This window comes from Leuciscus leuciscus (genome assembly GCF_965113295.1).
Source record: "Leuciscus leuciscus genome assembly, chromosome: 1".
Taxonomy (NCBI): Eukaryota; Metazoa; Chordata; class Actinopteri; order Cypriniformes; family Leuciscidae; genus Leuciscus; species Leuciscus leuciscus.
The window spans coordinates 15,171,940-15,186,418 of record NC_138725.1 but is presented as its reverse complement, the minus strand read 5'-3'; the positions used below and the strand labels follow the sequence as shown (position 1 = coordinate 15,186,418).

The 14,479-nt window shown below is 40.1% G+C and overlaps 1 protein-coding gene across 1 annotated transcript in view; it reads left to right on the top strand.

Annotated features, from left to right (window-relative positions):
* The window catches only part of LOC309501640 (uncharacterized protein), a 76,950-nt gene that overhangs the window by 47,739 nt on the left and 14,732 nt on the right, over window positions 1-14,479 (top strand). The window contains exon 4 of the mRNA XM_082173795.1: window positions 10,471-10,602. Within this exon, the coding sequence (XP_082029921.1) occupies window positions 10,471-10,602 (132 nt within the window). The remainder of the gene's footprint in view (window positions 1-10,470; window positions 10,603-14,479) is intronic.

Sequence of the window (14,479 nt, the reverse complement as noted above, 5' to 3'; positions counted from 1 at the left end):
GTTTAAAACAAAACACACACACATCAGTCAGCTAAAGTTGGCAGACCACGGACAGTCCAGCGAAGGGTCATTTCAATGTCTTACTGAAAATAAATGAAAATCAACACTGTAAATCAATGAAAATTAAAATTTTCCATTACGCGTGGGTTGTACATTGGCATGAAACAGCGCGGATGAATCCAATGTTTTGAGGTGAGTGTGCGGCTGTCAATCACCGCGCCGGTGTGGATACGGGCATTCAGAATCACATATTATACTATATAAGATCCAATACTTGACAACGGAGGAGGCGGGTTTGATTTTCTTGGAGTAGAGGTGAATTGCTCCCTCTCATAGCTAGCACAAAACAATTCATTTCTGTCAGGACCACTACCGTCAAATATGATTGACAATTAGCATACAGTTTGGATTGGCGGAATGGTTCCGTTCTGGGCGAGAACTCCCTGCGCATCCATGCAGCCTAGCATGGATAAGAGCAGGGAGAGCAGCAATAATCCCCCTTGGGGTAAACAGAACAGAACCAACATGAAAGTTTGCAAATATATTTAATTCAAGATTTTAAAGTACAACATTATTCGATAATTATTCTGATTCAAGGGGAATCAGAATGTCAAATCCTGACTGGGCGAGAGGAGGAGCTGGGGATGGAGGAGGGTAATTAGCTCCTGAGAAACGCGATAGCTGCTGATACTACTGAAGGAGCTTATATACTGTATGTATATGGTGATAGGCGTCGTATTCCTATAGGTAGATGTGGATCAGCTGAGGGTCAGCTGATGCGAGCTTGACTAATGTGACCTGCCAGAACTAACGCTACGCTTGATATTTACCAAAATAGCAAAACGAGAAAGGCACAACAAGGGAAACTCCGTAACTGTGTAAATTAAGCGAAAAAGTGTGCTACTGTTACGTAATTAAACTATTGAAATGTCTTACCTGTCTAGCAAAAAAAAGCCGTCTCTGCGTCCTTTTGAACCCCTTTAAAACACAGAGTTCACGCCATCTTTTCAAAAGCCCTGCCAATGTTTATCCTTGTTTTCGCATGGGCCCGGTTGCAGTCTCTTTTTTTCTCTAGCCACTCCGAAGTCCGAAGTCTTTTTGGTTTTACAACTGGTGAATCTCCAGTTGTCACTGGTGATAGCCATTTGAAACATTCTGGATCCGCTATAAGTTTAATTATTTCAAGTGCTGTGAGAAAAGGCTATAAATCTACACCTCGAACATCCTCACACGCAATATAGCCTACTAGCCGAGACACCTTCTTTATGTGGACGGTTGTGACGTAATGACGCAAAGACATGCTCGAATTTCCCGCGGAAATCCACCAGTACCACTGGAATTAAAATCATTATTAAAAGCTAACCGATTTGAATCGAGCTAAGGCAAGCAGATAGTTTTGAACACTTTTGGTTATGTTTTTTTTTTATTTTATCATTTTTAACACAAAAAAGTTACTTTAATAAAAGAAGCTTAAAAAAAAAAAAAAAAAAAAAGGTCAGTCATTGGTTAATTCAATTCTTTGTTTTTGTATGTGAGTGTGAGTGTTTGCCACATTAAGAATGTTGTACAGGATCACCTCTTCATTTGTGTATATATATATATGATATGCATTGTGTTGGATCTATTGATTTTTATTTGACCCCAAAAAAAAAAAAAAAGCTCTGAATTACAATTTTTCCCATTCATTCCTATGGGTGCCCATTTTTGTCCACGAAGGCGAGATTAAGGAGTTTTTTGTGTTTTTTTTCACCCACTTAACATTGTAGAATTGAGTAAATTTTTTGTGTTTGATATTTGTATGTTGATATTTATGTTCTTCTCATTGCAACTTTTGCAATTTATTTGCCTGGGTGAAACTGTGTGTCTCTAGTTTTAAGAGGCACATGTTAGTAGTTAACTTTAAAAATCAAACATGGAGATGAAAAAACAAGGATTGTTGCTGCTTGCATCGCTACACATTCGTTGGTTGTCTTGACAAGAAGTTTTAAGTTTCAAGTAACACAACTATAGAGGCATATCTGAGCTAATGTGACATAGGGGCATTATCCCACACAGAGGAAACTATATAGAGTCTGGGACAGTGTGATTGTGGGTTAATGGAGCCAGTGTCCTCTCCTGTGTCCCTTCACCCTGAAAGAGTCTGAAGCTGGAGAAGAGATTGCAGCTGCTGGTGTGTGTGTGTGTGTGTGTGTCTGTGTGTAGAGACCGCAGAGGAGACAATGGTCTGATAGCCAACGCATCTGTAGACTTATAGTCAAGTCAAGTCAAGTCACCTTCATTTATATAGCGCTTTTAACAATGTAGATTGTTCCAAAGCAGCTTTATATTGATAATAGGAAAATAAAGTAAAGTGTTTTGGCTTTATAGCAGCTCTAGAATTAAGTTATTGTCCAGCTAAAGTTAGTTTGATTGATTCACTTCCGTCGCAACGATCATGCATATTACGAGTTCAGTCTATAGGTATGTGCGTTTGAATATATGTGCGGCGGCGTGTAGTCCTTCCCTACAAATCAACCCTCAACATACAACTTGTCTGGCCTTAAAATTAATAATACAGACTTTTTATCGCTTCCACGTAGCCACGCGAACCGGAATTATCCCGACAACGGTTTATCTGTAGATAGGTAAAGAGAGGGGAGGGAGGCCTTCACAGGGAAGAAGGAAATATAGAGCTGACTATTTACATTTACATTTAGTCATTCAGCAGACGCTTTTGTCCAAAGCGACGTACAGATTAGGACTAAATTAAGTAAGTCGTTGTGAAGAGGCAAAAAACAACGCAAGAAGTGCTCAAAATACGAAGTTCAGGCATTATTCAGAGTAACATAAGCCCGATAAGCAAGGATTTAAAGGAAAAAGAAAGAGGAACGTTAAAAAAAATTAAAAAAATTATGAGGTTAAGTGCTCACGGAAGAGATGGGTTTTCAGCTGTCTTTTGAATGTTGTCAGGGATTCTGCTTTCCGGATGAGGGTGGGGAGATCATTCCACCAGCATGGAACTGTGAATGAGAATGTTCTGGAAAGTGATTTTGTGGCTCTCTATGATGGAACCATGAGACGTCGCTCGTTGACCGATCGTAGGCTTCTGGTAGGGATGTAGGCTCGTAGGAGTGAGTGAAAGTAGGAGGGAGCTGAGCCTGTGATAGATCTGTAAGCAAGCGTCAATGCCTTGAACTTGATGCGAGCAGTGAGTGGTAGCCAGTGCAGAGAGATGAACAGAGGAGTGACGTGGGCCCTCTTGGGCTCGTTGAAGACAAGACGAGCTGCGGCGTTCTGGATCATTTGTAGAGGTTTAGTTGCACATGAAGGAAGTCCAGCCAGAAGAGCATTGCAGTAGTCAAGCCTAGAGATGACCAGGGCCTGGACGAGAAGTTGTGTTGCATGCTCAGTTAGGAAAGGCCTGATCTTCCTGATGTTGTGCAGTGCAAATCGGCATGATCGAGTGGTCTTTGAAATGTGATCTGTGAAGGTCAGCTGGTCATCAAATGTTACTCCAATATTTCTGACCGACCTTGATGGGGTGATTGATGATGAGTCTAGCTGGATAGTGAAGTCGTGTTGCAGAGACGAATTGGCAGGGAGGACGAGAAGCTCAGTCTTTGCCAGGTTGAGCTGCAGGTGATGTTCCTTCATCCATGCTGAGATGTCCGCCAGACAGTTTGAGATCCGTGCAGCTACTGTGGGATCATCTGGTTGAAATGAGAGGAAGAGCTGTGTGTCATCAGCATAGCAGTGGTAGGAGAAGCCATGTGCCTGTATGATGTGTCCCAGTGATGTGGTGTAGACGGAGAAGAGCAGGGGTCCAAGAACTGAACCCCGAGGAACCCCTGTGGTCAGTTGATGTGCTCTGGATACCTCACCTCTCCATGCGACCCTGAAGGACCTACCTGTGAGATAGGACTCAAACCAGTGGAGAGGAGTACCTGTGATGCCCAGAGATGAGAGGGTGGACAGAAGGATCTGATGATTCACAGTGTTGAAGGCAGCAGACAGATCCAGGAGAATGAGAACTGAGGATTTGGAAGCAGCTTTTGCGATCCGTAGGGCTTCTGTGACCGACAGTAGTGCAGTCTCAGCTGAATGCCCTTTCTTGAAGCCGGATTGGTTGACATCCAGCTGGTTGTTCAGATACAAGAAGGATGTTAATTGGTTGAAAACAGCTCTTTCAAGTGTTTTCGCAATGAATGGTAGTAGAGAGATGGGGGGGGGGCTGGGGGGGGGGGGGTGGAATGGGTTTGCCAGGGAATGGGTTTCCCTCGGGGAATGTTTTTAATGTAACACCCAGCAAAATGGCTGTTTCCTGTGCCTGGATGTAAACAGTGACAATCTAGCGATATAATAGATAAATCAGCTTCAGGTGTTCGGTGGGAATAGTCTATGCTGGCGATTGACCCGCATGTGTGATGGGAGTGCTTTATATGTTCATGGTTGCCGACAGTTCGAGGGCAGCAGACGCGGGGGAGAACGCGGCAGGAGACGAGGGAGAGACCGGCGCCCAGGAAGGGGCGCTCGGCCGATGAAAGGGCAGCAGACGCGGGGGAGAACGCGGCAGGAGACGAGGGAGAGAACGCGGCAGGAGACGAGGGAGAGACCGGCGCCCAGGAAGGGGCGCTCGGCCGACGATTTGATCGAGCGCGTTTGAAAGGCGAAACCGACGAGGATCTGAAACGAAACCGGCATTCTGACGGAATTGGAATTCGTGATCACTACGGCTGCCGCCGTCACGTGGACACGGCCCCGATTGTCGGGTTGAGAGGCGTGTGTGCCTGCTTCGTGGTTCAATGTGATGGGATGTGTGACTGCCTGTGACTCCCCTGACCTGTACGGTATGGTGAGCTTTGCTCATATCCTCTTTTCTCTGCCAGTTGAAAAGGGATTCCCTCGGCCCGACTGTTCTACTGTTCTGCTTTTCTTCTTTCAACACAGCAGCTAACCAGCCCAGCCCAACTTCAAGGAGATGTTTGCTTGGACACTGTTCAATTGCCTTGGTCACAGTGAGATTACTGTTTTGAAGTGTCCTGTTCTTAAAGTGTTCACATTGGGAAGGTTGAAGTGTGTGCACGAGTGCTTTGACGGTTTCGGATTGTTTGGTCTGCATCTACTGTCAAGTCAAGTCAAGTCAAGTTTATTTGTATAGCGCTTTTCACAATACAGATTGTATCAAAGCAGCTTCACAGTATTAAATTAAAACATAAAATTAAATTAAATATCCCCAAAATATCCCCAACTGAGCAAGCCAAAGGCAACAGTGGCAAGGAACCGAAAAACTCCATCAAGTGACCTAATGGTGTCCTAAAACTCCATCAGGTGACCTAATGGAGAAAAAAAACCTTGGGAGAACCCAGGCTCAGTCGGGGGCCAGTTCTCCTCTGGCATTTATGAGCTAGAGGCCGGATTGTAGTTTGAACTGTAGGATTATATGAATGCCTGGCTGAAGAGATGCGACTTTAATCTAGTTTTAAACTGGGAGAGCGAGTCTGAGCAACGAACAGTATCAGGAAGACTATTCCAGAGTTTTGGAGCCAAATGTGAAAATGCTCTCCCTCCTTTGGTGGTTCTGGATATCCTGGGTATGACCAAAAGCCTTGAATTTAGTGATCTTAAAGAGCGCGATGGATTATAGGGCGATAGAAGATCCGTTAAATAGACTGGAGCTAATCTACAGTTCCAGATAAACAGCCTCCTGTGACCTAGTGAAGAGCCTGCTGAAGCTGTGAGTTATACGTACCCCCCACTCTCTGTCTGAGTCCAGTGAAGAGCCTGCTAAAGCTGTGAGTTATATGTACCCTCCATTCTCTGTCTGAGTCCAGTGAAGAGCCTGCTAAAGCTGTGAGTTATACGTACCGGCCACTCTCTGTCTGAGTCCAGTGAAGAGCCTGCTGAAGCTGTGAGTTATACGTACCTGCCACTCTCTGTCTGAGTCCAGTGAAGAGCCTGCTAAAGCTGTGAGTTATACGTACCCGCCACTCTCTGTCTGAGTCCAGTGAAGAGCCTGCTAAAGCTGTGAGTTATACGTACCCGCCACTCTCGGTCTGAGTCCAGTGAAGAGCCTGCTAAAGCTGTGAGTTATACGTACCCGCCACTCTCTGTCTGAGTCCAGTGAAGAGCCTGCTAAAGCTGTGAAGTATACGTACCCTCCATTCTCTGTCTGAGGAGAGAACGAGGAACTGCTGGTCGATTCCTCCTGGGAGTAATTGCTCACTTTAAAGACTCTTTTAATCATTTAATAAATATAAAACTTTTGAAGCTATTCTGTGTCCTGTTCTGACTTTGTGGGAATACGGTCTTGCTCCTCAGGGTGGTACGCAACTTAGGGGGAGGCCCCCCCCCCCCCCCCCCCCCCCCCCCCCCCGCCTGTGACAATATCATCATAACGAATGGAAACATTTGAAGTAACATATGATAATCAATATATTTTTCTCTAGCGTAGTTGTTACTGAAATCTTTTGGAAGATTTTTAGGCTGCTACGGGCTATTGTTATTATTATTTTATGCAGCACTGCGCATAGCCTATGCCTACAAGGCACAACAAACCTGGTGTTCATTATATTATATATTGTTGGAAACATTTGTGTGTGTGTGTGTGTATTCTGTGAATTTTAAAAAGCAATTTTAACCAGAAAAATCTAAAATTTATTCCCAAAATTGTGCAGGTCTCTTGATATCAGTATGTTTACTTTTTTTTTTTTTTTAGGGACCAGATGCCACTGAGTCCTGCTGACTTCAACATTCACATGAGTCTCTGTATATGAACATGGTAAAGTGAAAATCAAACACCTTGGAAATGAAAGGTATGTACAATGTTTTTAGGAATGGCACAAAGGTCTGTCTTTGGATCATTGTTTTTAATAATGTGCTTTTTTGTCATTTGTTGTGTATCTTTGGATTATGTTGTGTTGTAAATAAATCCAAACAATCAAAAAGCCATTCTTTTTTAAATCTCCTCATTCTTTGTGCAAGGTTGCTCAGAATGACAGGGCCTGATAGCTCCTAATAGAGCCGTTAGGGGAGTGTCTTTGTCTTTCTCAGGTGTGAAAGGCTTACATATTAATGATGTGATCACACCTCCTCGCATAAAGCTTTCTTACACAAAACAAGTCTTACCATTTTTAAATCAATATATTGTCTTATCTGAATGAGCAGTCAGGATGATTTTCACATAGTTTTGGAGCAAATATTCTAGGCTATGTGATACAATTTTCAAAAGTCTTGTGAAGAAATAATCAGTATGGGTTTCATGACCTTATTTCAGTGACAAATTTTTTTTTTTGTATTTTCACAAACCACGCATAAATGTCATTATCTCAAAACTGCAAACTTTAACATACATGCTGCTGACATATTATTGTAGCAGAGTTTGTGCTAAATACAGTGTAATCAGACTTTAGCCATGAAAATGGCACAAGCAACAGAAATAAGCACAAATGTCAGAGCATGTCAGAACACCTCCAGGGCCAGAAAACCCCTCAGACCCCAGAGCTGTTTTCTGGGCCCTGGAGGTGTTCTGACATGCTCTGACATTTAGATGCTCTTTTTAGGGAACTATAGGCAACGTCAGCACATTGAAATAAGCAAGCCACATTATTTGAATGTGAAATGTGTCAAGAAGCTCAGTGCAAGTAATGAAACTGGTTTTTGTGTGTTAATAAAGGAGTCTAGATCTGGTCTATTTCTAAGGTCTGGAGAGAGTAAACGTTATAATCCATGTGTAGAAACACTTCCAGAAGACATACTTTAAAATACTTAAAAAAATGTAAGTTTAAGAATTGAGGAGTCATGGATAGTGGATAACGTTTCAGTAGTAAACCAATTGTATTACTAATAATTTTATTTATAGAACTGAACTGCATGCAGGAAATTCTAAAATAAGAAAGTGAAACTAACAGTAATACTCTCGTGTGCAAAAGTAGAGCCTGTTCATTGTGTTCAGTCTGAAGCGTTCAGAGCAGTGTGGAGAACAATATACACTTCTCACACTGAACAACATGTTTCTCTGTCCTGTAAAAGCTGATCTCTCTTAGGTTAGTGGCTATGGTTATGTTATGGTTATAGTTAGGGCTATGGTTATGGTTATGGTTAAGGCATGGCATGGTACATCATCATAAGATGACAGTTCCTATTACTACAGTGTAAATGAGTGGCCAATGAGCTTTCGCTCCGCTACAGTGTATAAGCCTGTTGTTTAAGCCTCTTTGGGGGGTGTGTCATGGTGGAAAGCCCACATCTTCCTTTCGTGGCTGGGTACTATGGAGGTGTTTGTTTTTAGCATGTAGCTTAGCTGTTTGATCTCAGTGTTATTCAGTGGCATTATGTGATTTTACGTGTTTAGTGTGACATTGGGCTACCAAGCCTGGCAGTGTGTGGTGCGTTGTTTGGTCTCTGTGTTTTAATATATTTTAATAGATGTCTGTTGTGTTTTATGATCATCTTTGCATGTGTTTAGACAGGCTGAGTGAGAGCAGTCTCCTTTACACAGCTCTCGCCCAAACCTTCGCTCTTTGTGTCCCGTCACAGTCTAATGCCCACGGGTGCTTGAAGTTTCTTTCTTTGGTGGGGTTGATATTATTTCGTTGTGTGTTTATGTTTGTGTATTTATGTTTTGTACTACTGTCGCCAATCCCTGTGTAGTGATTCTTACTGTTTTGCAACAGTCTCCATCAATTGCATCGATTACCGCCATGCAGTGTTTTCGGCCATTGTGCAAATATTAAAAAGGAGTTTGGTGTGATCTTTATACTTTTGTGTCAGTATAATTTTTTTGTGTGTGTGTGTGTGTGTGTGTGTGTAGGCGCTGAGCACTTTCTGAAACGAGCTGGTTCTTTGCTGCACATTAGGCTTTACTTCACCAAGGGTTGTCATTATTGTTGTGTCATTATTTGCAGTGAACTGTGTGGGTGTGATTGTGATTGGCGGGGTCTTTTTGTGTATCTGGTGCTGTCGAACTCGCCCACACTCACATAAGAAGCCTCAGATCCCGCAACGATTGTTAATTTTCCTTTTTTCTGTTTCATTCAAGCAATGACGATTTGATTGTTCACTTCCAGTTTTAAAAGATTGTTGGCAAACTATTTTAGCTTAAATAAAAAATATTTTGGTTTGTATGGGAACTCACGCCTCTTTCCCTTTTCTAAGTGGAACTTACTTGTGTGTCTTTATTTGGATTGTTTTCCCCCGTTATTTAGGGGTGGTGTCTCTAAGAATCGAGCCACTTGCTACATAAGCAATAATTAAAAATACATTTGTACTGAAATCCACTTGAATTCTAGTGAAGCAACACTTCTCAGGGTTTCATCACTCAGTCTGTCAGATGAGAGGAAGTTACCAACCAGAGGAGGAGCTGATAGTGTTTAAAGGAAGAGCTGTAACTATATATAATGAAGAGAAAGACTGACAGAAACACAAAATGGCTGATAAGTGTGATCTGTGTCTGCTGGGACTGATCATTCTCTCTTCACTTCTCACAGGTAAAGAAATCTGTATTTTCTCTAAAGACATTTAGTGGAATTAGTCTGGAAAGAGTTAATTTGAACATGCTCAGTTTATTCTCGCACACATTCACGTTGTGATCTCAGAGTTGTGTATTGATACACACAGATCATACTGTATTATTCCTGATACTGGACATAGTGTCACTCAAACATCTGATGATGAAGAATTATCTTCATATTAAGAGTGTGTCAGTGATTTGAACAGCTCTCTGATAAAGACTAATAGTTTATTCTGGAGAGTGTGTTGTTTGCTTTAAGTCAGGAAAAAAGACTATGATTTAAAACTTCTGCTTTTTATGCTGGTATGTTTTATGTTTTAATTTATTAATATATATCATAATGATCACTGAGATATACTGTTTTTCAGGAACCAGTGGAGTGGATGATGTGTTCATCAGTTCTGGTGAAAATGCTCGTCTGTCCTGTAATAATGCTCTTTCTGACTGCAAATCAACTACATGGATCTACAGCAATTCAACAACAGTTGAACTGATTGGTAAAGGGATAAAGAAGAAAGACACCGAGAGACATGAGAGACTGAGTCTGGAGTCTGACTGCTCTCTGAACATCAAGAACGTCACAGAAGAAGATTATGGATTATACACCTGCCAACAATGGATAGATGAGAATGGAAAAGATCAACAACAAGGACCTGATGAACGTGTCTATCTGCATGTTCTTCATGGTAAGTTTATGATTATGTGGTCAATTTAAAAATTCTCCCTTTAAACTCAGATGATGATGGAAGAGTCTGTGATTTGAGTCTTGTGTTCAGTTTCAGTGTCTCCATCATCATCATCTTCATCCTCACAGACTGAGATCAGTTCAGGCCGCTCTGTGACTCTCTCCTGTCAGTTGTATTCATATACTGGATTCTCATGTGATGACTGGGTTCGTTCTGAGCAACTTAAGCTGTTGTGGGTGAATCAGGCTGGTGTTGATCTGAAGACAGACTCCAGATATCAGATTTTATCATCATCAGATCAATATCGCTGTATCATCATCACTCTGACTACAACACTCCTGAATGAAGATAACAACAGAGAGTGGAGATGTCGGCTTACTCGCAGAAATCAACTCGAGACCTCAGTCAGATACACTGTCAAGTATTCAGGTGAGAAAACAGTGTTAGAAGACCCTCATAATGTCAGTAACACTAAGGTCTATCAGTATCACTGAACCAGAACAAACAATGACATTTTTTTTTTTCATGGCTTATAAAAAGCTGGTGCGGGATTGTGCACTTCACTTTCAGTTCAATTAGGATCAATTCATCCTTCGCAGGGAGTTTGATTGACATGCTATCTGAGTCTGACCAATCAAAATCCACCATTTTTGTCCGACAAAGCAGTCAGGAGAGTTAGATAAACGTCGGTGGATTTGAACTTGGCTTTAACTGAGGCAATCTGTCACGACACATTACAGAGCCACACAACGGTAGGCCTATTTACTGTTTAATTTTCTTTGACTGACCAAATTTGAAAGTTGAGACTTTGTTTCATATTAAATATTCCCTGCTGGGTCCTGTCTGTCAGCGCGCTGTCAGTGTCCTCTATTTTTCACTGCTTGAGAACATGGGTTGAATCCGAAATCGCCCCCTAAACCCTCATTCACTAAGTTAGGCCTATTCCCTACGTTAGTCCACTAACACCGTTCGCTTGAAGGAGTGAATGAAAACGAGTGAGCGAATTTGGACAGCCGTTGAGCGTACATAAGCTGTATACTCGTTAATGCATTCATGATGAATAGGCTACCGGTATAATAATCCTCCTGGCGCCGGGTCTGAGTGAGTCATTTACTCTCTTACCTTTGTTCTTTGATTAACATTAATGACACTTTAACCCTCTGAGGTCTGAGGGGTTTTTGGGGTCCTTGAGATGTTCTGACATGCCCTGACATTTGTGCTTTTTTCAGTTGCTTATAAACATATTAATGGCAAAGGTATAATTACACTCTATTTAGCACAAACAGGGCTACCATAATATGTGAGCAACATGCATGTACATGTTTGTATTTTTGAGAGAATAATGTTTATGCATGGTTATTGAAAAAACTAAAAACTAAAGTTTCTGAAATAAGGCCACAAAACACATACTAAATATGTGACAATAAGACTTTTGACTAATGGATGTCGTTGCCTAGACTTTTTTCTTCAAAATGATGTGAAAATCATCCTGCCCTTATCTTTCACATAACACAATACATTGATTTAAATCTTGTAAAACACTTTTTGTTTGTAAAGGCAATATGCGCAAGGGTTCAATGATGCTGTTGAATGCGCAACCATTCAACAGCATCATGCATATTTAGTGATTCACACCTGAGGAGACAATGGGGCCCGCATACTTAATGAGCCATTCATTCAGGTGTGTCACCTATAGCCACAAGAAAGAATGCAAGAGCAATATATATATATATATATATATATATTCTACCAAATTGGTTCACAGTTGGAAGCATGTCAATTTTTTTTTTTTTTTTTTTTTTTTCACAAATTTTGCTTGCAAATTGTATAATATCCAAGGAAAACATGTCTAGTAATTGTGCAGTTAATTCTCATACTGTATTTTCAGTTTTGGACTATGTATCCTCTCCCCAAATTTGTCAATAATATAACACAATAAAAATTATTTAAAGAAAAGGCTTATATTTACAGATGGTGGACAACCAGAATGCCTATTACCGCCGCGCCAGCTGCCGCGGCGAAATCACCGCGGCGAAAATAAACCAGCCGCATTTCAAAGTCGTTCCCGAAATGACCGCCAGGTGGCGCAAAGGGACATTGTGCAAAACAGCAGCAATTGCCGTATTTTAAAATGTAAGTGGGTTAAATATAAAACCCTAAGCCTAATAGGCATATTTGTCATATATATAAATAGGCCTATTAGGCTACAACAGAATAGAACCAAAGATAGAATCAATTTTAGAACTGAAAAAATAGAATCAAAACTTAAAAATAGAGACGATATTAGGAGCAATGACGCTGAATATTTTTACTATTCTATTGAGGAATTAGATAAATGAAGAGCTCTCGTGAGCGATACAATTGCATAGTAATTTATAGTGATTTCAAAAGCAGTCCTTAAAAAAAAAAATACATGGAGTAGTTAGGCATAATTGTTGAGAGATTACGTGGAACGCGTTTTAGTTAAGATCCTGGTTTCATTGCCCTTAATGTATAGGCTAGGCTACTGCTTTAAAAAAATGTCACAACGCGTTTTGAGATTGTTTTGAATTAAACATTGAAGTTTAAAATGTAGTGTTTTGGCACACCAGGCCGAGTGGCGTTACGCATTGTTCAAAAATCAGGTTTTATTCTGGCATGTTGAATTGGCGTTAGATTTTTTTTTTTAGATTTAGATTTTAGATTTCGTTAGATTTATTTTTCTCATAACAGCTAAATAACTTAATATATGCCTTGTGTTAACACTTAATATGACCTACTTAATATAGGCAATAGGCATATAATAGCCTATATAATAAATTAGCAAAACTTGGCCACTAAATATTTAATTTTCAATTATTTTAATTATCACAATTAAAGTTTTAATTTTATTAAATTGAACAAGCGCAACAATCTGCATTTAATCAAATATTCTAAAATATGTATTATTAATAATAATGTTATTTCAACATAATATCTAGTTTTTTCGACATAATATGTGTGCGTGCAACAAGCAAGATGTGTATTTGTAAATCCGGTGATGCGTGCATTGATTTTTATCAATAAACTAGTGTTTTCTGACAGTGTCGACTGCAAAGATGTTGACGATCGCCATATTTGTAGTGAACGCACCTAGAGAGAAATTCACATAAAGACATAATCAGAGAGTAGCCTTTTTCTTTTCGTTTTGAATTATTTCGTTTGAAGACATTTCAAGCTTTGTGTATTTGATGTATTTATCATGTCTGTGTGAGGCATACGCTGAGTTTCGTTAAGTTAGGAGGATGAGATGCGCTCCAGCTGACGTGCAATGCAAGTGACCGCGCGGGCGCCTCCATGATTAGTGTCTGTTATATTTGCTTCTCTTACTTATTCAATCCAGGCAATTGGTTGATGAAAAATTTATTAAAATTAAGATACAATTTATAGAAAACGAAATTCACTTTAAAGAAAGGTTTTCTACTAAACAAAACTTAATGAAGTGGTCAAAATCATGTCTGACCCACTCCATATCCATCTCTCGATATAATGCATCCTATCTTACTCGAGCTGTTCACTTTTCATATTCAACATAGATGGAAAAAAATAACATTATAATATTTTAACAATTAATATGATACTAAATGAGATTATTTAATGGCTACAACAGTATAGTAGGCCTATAGACTCTATTTGTACAAATTGCTGCACATTAATTTAATTAAATGAAACCTTGTAACGAATTCACACTGTAGGGTAGACTTGTACAGTTGAGACGCCTTAAATAACTTGCGTTCGCAGCAAGCACAAGTTGTGATTTTTCCTGTGCACTTGCATATTAGTGTCAGCTGGGAAGGAAATAGACCAGACCTCTTGGAACTTTAATTGAATACATAGCGTTGGTAAAGCATACTGAAATTACATCCCTACAAATTTATTAGGCCCTACTGAAAATAAATGTATCGAATTTAAGCAAAGTAGCCTAAATGTTAAGACTGTAAGCCCTTTGCTTTTTTACGTAGCCTATAAAGGACTCTTATAGCCGACTTTGTGTTAATTTAATTTGTAGAGGATTTTTTAACTCAAACATTAACACTGAAATAAATGAAACTAAATTATTGTAAATTAATTCAAACATTGACTTGCTATTAGCTAACATATGCCAGGAAGCAGCGTTTGGATTTTGCGTGATGTATGATATTTAAGAATGAAATACAGTAGTCCCGCGTTGTTGTGGTCAGAATAGGTTTCTTTAATGAATGAAATATAAAAATACAAAACATTTCAATAGAAAAATATTGAAAACAATTCAAAAGGCCTATTTTACATTTCTACATTCCAGTAGAAC